General features: G+C 43.6%; 1 protein-coding gene across 1 annotated transcript in view; it reads left to right on the top strand.

Annotated features, from left to right (window-relative positions):
* Nucleotides 1-352: 352 nt before the first annotated feature.
* The window catches only part of pak5 (p21 protein (Cdc42/Rac)-activated kinase 5), a 13,775-nt gene continuing 9,792 nt past the window's right edge, over nt 353-4,335 (top strand). Inside the window, exons 1-2 of the mRNA XM_060041432.1 lie at nt 353-553; nt 3,052-3,185. Of these exons, the coding sequence (XP_059897415.1) occupies nt 368-553; nt 3,052-3,185 (320 nt within the window). The 5' untranslated portion in view covers nt 353-367. The remainder of the gene's footprint in view (nt 554-3,051; nt 3,186-4,335) is intronic.

Genomic DNA, 4,335 nt, shown 5'->3' with positions numbered 1-4,335 from the left:
CCCTACGCACTCTGCGTACTCTGGGTACAGGGAGCGGCGGGCCTGGGTACAGGCGGCAATATATATTTTGGTTCTCTTTCTTCTGACCAAGAAGAAACAGTAGCTAAGGCTAACCCTAACCTTACTTATTGTAAGTCGCTTTGGATAAAAGCATCTAAATGCTAAATGCCGTAAATGTTAATGTTTAAGCTACGTTTTCTGAACTTAAAGTAATACTGTAGTGTAAGTTAATCTAAATGTACAATGATCTTATATCACAATACGCATCTCTCCTTCATCTCGAATACACTGGGATCATCCCCAAAGCCAAACACTTACACAACATCTATCCACACATCACCCTTTTGTTGCGAGCATTTTTTTAATCATGCTCTGTCTGAACTGCCGTGACCACCCAGGTGACCCCAGAGAGTACCTGGACAGCTTCATCAAGATCGGCGAGGGCTCCACGGGGATCGTGTGCATCGCCAGCGAGAAGCACAGCGGCAAGCAGGTGGCCGTGAAGAAGATGGACCTGAGGAAACAGCAGCGGAGAGAGCTGCTCTTCAACGAGGTGAGAGAGAGACATAGGGACAGAGAGAGAGAGAGAGAGAGAGAGAGAGAGAGAGAGAGAGAGAGAGAGAGAGAGAGAGAGAGAGAGAGAGAGAGAGAGAGAGAGAGGGGGGGAGAGAGAGAGAAAGAGAGAGAGGGGGGGGGGGAGAGAGAGAGAGGAGAGAGAGAGAGAGAGAGGGGTTTGATGATACTGCTGCTGTCGGCACCAAAATGTTAGCTTAGCTCAACTGAAAATGATGCGTCACTTCATGTTTTTTAAGTTTGAAGTGTACTTTTCCAACAATTCTCTACTACTTTTTCAATAGATTTAAATATGAAAGAGAAACCCCAACTATAAGCATAAAAAAGAGAAATAAACCCATTTTGGGAATTTCTATTAACTATGCTTCTTATAGCATGCTCCTGTTTTGGAGTGAAAGTTTTATAACTCACACCAGGTCTTATTGAAAAAGTCTTTTGATCACCATATTTCTACGTTGAGCCTTTTCACCGACAAAAGTTAGCTATCTAGAGGAAAGATATTGTCATCTCAGCAAATAAGAGGATAGAAGCAGAAAGTGTTTTACTGCCAGAGAAGTTGAAATTTACGGATTCTTTGGTGCAGTGAAGAAAATAAGAAAAGACGGAAAAAAATGTAGCCTATATATGTATATAAATAAAGAGCTTGTGAAATGTAAGTACACAATAAAATCCCACATTTTACCTATAACTCCCATGGTTCATAGACCAGGGATGTAGACTCGAGTCATTTTGACTCAAGTCCCCGTTTTGTTGCAAGAAATCAATAAAAGCTGGATATTGGTAGGCCTACTGCAAGATACTGCAGAGTAGACTGCAGAATCTTCGGGGGGGGGAGAAAGACTTGGGACCCAACTTTAATTGACCACTCGACTTGACTTTGGCATTGCTTGAGACTTGGACCAAATTAATCGAGTCAAGACTGTCTTTTAAAGCTTACTCAGCAATAGGGTATTATAGTCATTGGAGTTCTCCGATGGGCTGATGTTATGCTCCTGATGCTGCCTCATGGTGTTATGCAGCAGTAGCTTGCGTAACAGCAGCACGCTGTTCAGAGGCGGTGTAGTATTGGCTTCTTCTTGGTATATAAGAGCGCCTCTCCAAAAGCGCCATTCTGAGCATCTGTGTCAGGCTGACTCAGAGAGGAGGACACTCTGCCCTGCTCCCACCCTCGTCACGATGGCTAGCCTGATCACAAACAGCATTTCCTTATGAAACATACGTTTCTTTTTTGTCTTTTATTTTTCGTCGTCATTGCGCTAACGGTACATCTTTTGTGGAAAGTCACAAAAAATAACGGAAATGGTCGTAACTACGAGGTTCTACTGATTTAACTTCTCTATTGATTTAACTTTAACTTCTGTTTTGAAGCTAACAACAATCTGAAGTTAACAACAATTTAGGTGAACAAGCTGGAATTAATTTAGGCCTCATACATTTACATAGATGTATGCTAACAAGCTAGTATCCATTTTTGGCTAACAAGCTAGCATTCCTTTTGGCTAATAAGCTAAAATAAATTTAGTCTGACAAGCAAACATAAATTTAGGAGCTAGGCAGTTCAATATTTTTCAACGTACCTAGTGATAGGTTTCCGATGGTTTTATAAGCACTTGCTGAAAATAAATGAACAAAATTGTTTACACTCGACAGCAGAGTCCTGCATACATATAATCCGTTCACAGCTAATTGTCATTATTTTTGCATTGAGCATGAACCAGTCGCTATTATCCATGACACGTGTTTAAATATAGCAAAAGATATCCCTGTATATTCATATCATATTGGCAGAGGTGAATTTGAAGCGTTAACTTTGTGTTTGTTCGTGTTTGTGTATGTGTGTGTGTGTGTGTGTGTGTGTGAGAGTGTTTTTGTGTGTACTCATATGTGTGTATGTGGGGTGTTCTTGAGCTGTTGTTTGAGCAGCGGTGGGTGTTTAATTTCAAAGCAATGTACTTAGTGTGATCCTGTTAATGTTTCAATGTAATCCTCTTTCGGGTAAGCCTCCTCAACATGTACAAGATAGAACAAAACTACTGTTTTCAATTATTGAGTTTATTGCATTAATTCATGATGCAAATGAATACGTCTTAGACTTTGAAATATAATGTACCACAAATGCTTTGTAAAAATGAATCTTTGATTGATATTAAACATGATCTATTTTATTTTTGTCTTTGTGTGTATGTTTGTTTGCGTTTTTTGTGTATGAGTGTGCACGTATCCTTGCTTGTCTGTTATTTTGTGTGCTTGCGTGTCCGTGCCTGTCTGTGTGCGTGTGTGTGTGTGTCTGTGCTTGCATGTTGTTGTGTGTGTGTGTGCCTGGTCCACGATCTGTGTGTTTTGTATCTGTCCGTGTGGGTCCGTTCCTGTGTGTGTGTGTGTGTGTGTGTGTGTGTGTGTGTGTGTGTGTGTGTGTGTGTGTGTGTGTGTGTGTGTGTGTGTGTGTGTGTGTGTGTGTGTGTGTGTGTGTGCGACCAGGTGGTGATAATGCGGGACTACCACCATGAGAACGTGGTGGACATGTACAACAGCTACCTGGTGGGGGACGAACTCTGGGTGGTCATGGAGTTCCTGGAGGGAGGCGCGCTGACCGACATCGTCACCCACACCAGGTTAGCCCACACAACCCCCCTCCCCCCCCCCCCCCCCCCCCCATACCCCCTCCTGTCGCCACGACGACCCTGGAACACATGAAGGATGGTGAACTGCGCCATGGCAACGAGGGAATATGACAACAAGAACTTCAAACTCTTAACTCACAGCGGAGATTTACTAATACTAGTAATACTACTGAAAATAATACCAGGACAGGACTTTTTTACGGTCAATTGTTTGTTTTGTTTTCTGTTTCTTTGATGCTATCGGTAATTTGAAATAATACAGATAACCAGACAATTACTTTGGGCTATATGCTGTAACTAGTCACTTGATCGTTACAAGTTGTTGGTTCAAAGCCAGCACTGCCCAACACTGGAAAACGCCTCCGTGTAGTTAACAGGGTGTAGCGGTAAAGTGAAAAACTGTGGTAATCCAGCCCCTAAAAACACCACAATCAAAAGCTAATTTATTCCAGCCGCTGAAACACAAGCCCCCAGAGTGCAGTTACACAATGGAGACACGGAGGAGAAGCTGGGGGGGAGGTACTGCTGTAATAATGATCATCATGGGATATGGTGGGCTCCATTCACCCACCTGCCAGAGTTTTCTGAACGAGGTTACTGTCCTGGAGAGTTATCTTATTGTTCTACTAGTGAAGAGGTGTTTTTTTTTCTCTCCACCCCCCCGCCCCAACCACATCCACCGCAACCGCCAGATTGTCATTGTTTTTTTCCCGCTTACTTCGCGTTCTGCGTTTAATCACAGTAATTTGCACGGATCGTCAGGGTTAGCGAGTGTCGGCCGCTAGCCGTGTGTTAGCAGTTAGCAACACGTTAGTGGTGTCTGGGCGATAATGACGGCCATTTGGTGAGGCAGAGAGTGTTTTCCGGGGGCTTTTCTCACTCCCCGCCACGCATTTACTGGGAGTGGAAGCTCACTCTCCCACACAGATGTTTACTCACGTGTGTGGTGTGTGTGTGTGTGTGTGTGTGTGTGTGTGTGTGTGTGTGTGTGTGTGTGTGTGTGTGTGTGTGGGTTGGTGGATGTCAATATGCATGTGTACACATACTCACCCCCATAGATGTTTTTGTGTGTGTGTGTGTGTGTGTGTGTGTGTGTGTGTGTGTGTGTGTGTGTGTGTGTGTGTGTGTGTGTGTGTGTGTG

Source organism: Gadus macrocephalus, chromosome 21, assembly GCF_031168955.1.
Source record: "Gadus macrocephalus chromosome 21, ASM3116895v1".
NCBI lineage: Eukaryota > Metazoa > Chordata > Actinopteri > Gadiformes > Gadidae > Gadus > Gadus macrocephalus.
This window is presented reverse-complemented; position numbering and strand designations above follow the sequence as displayed.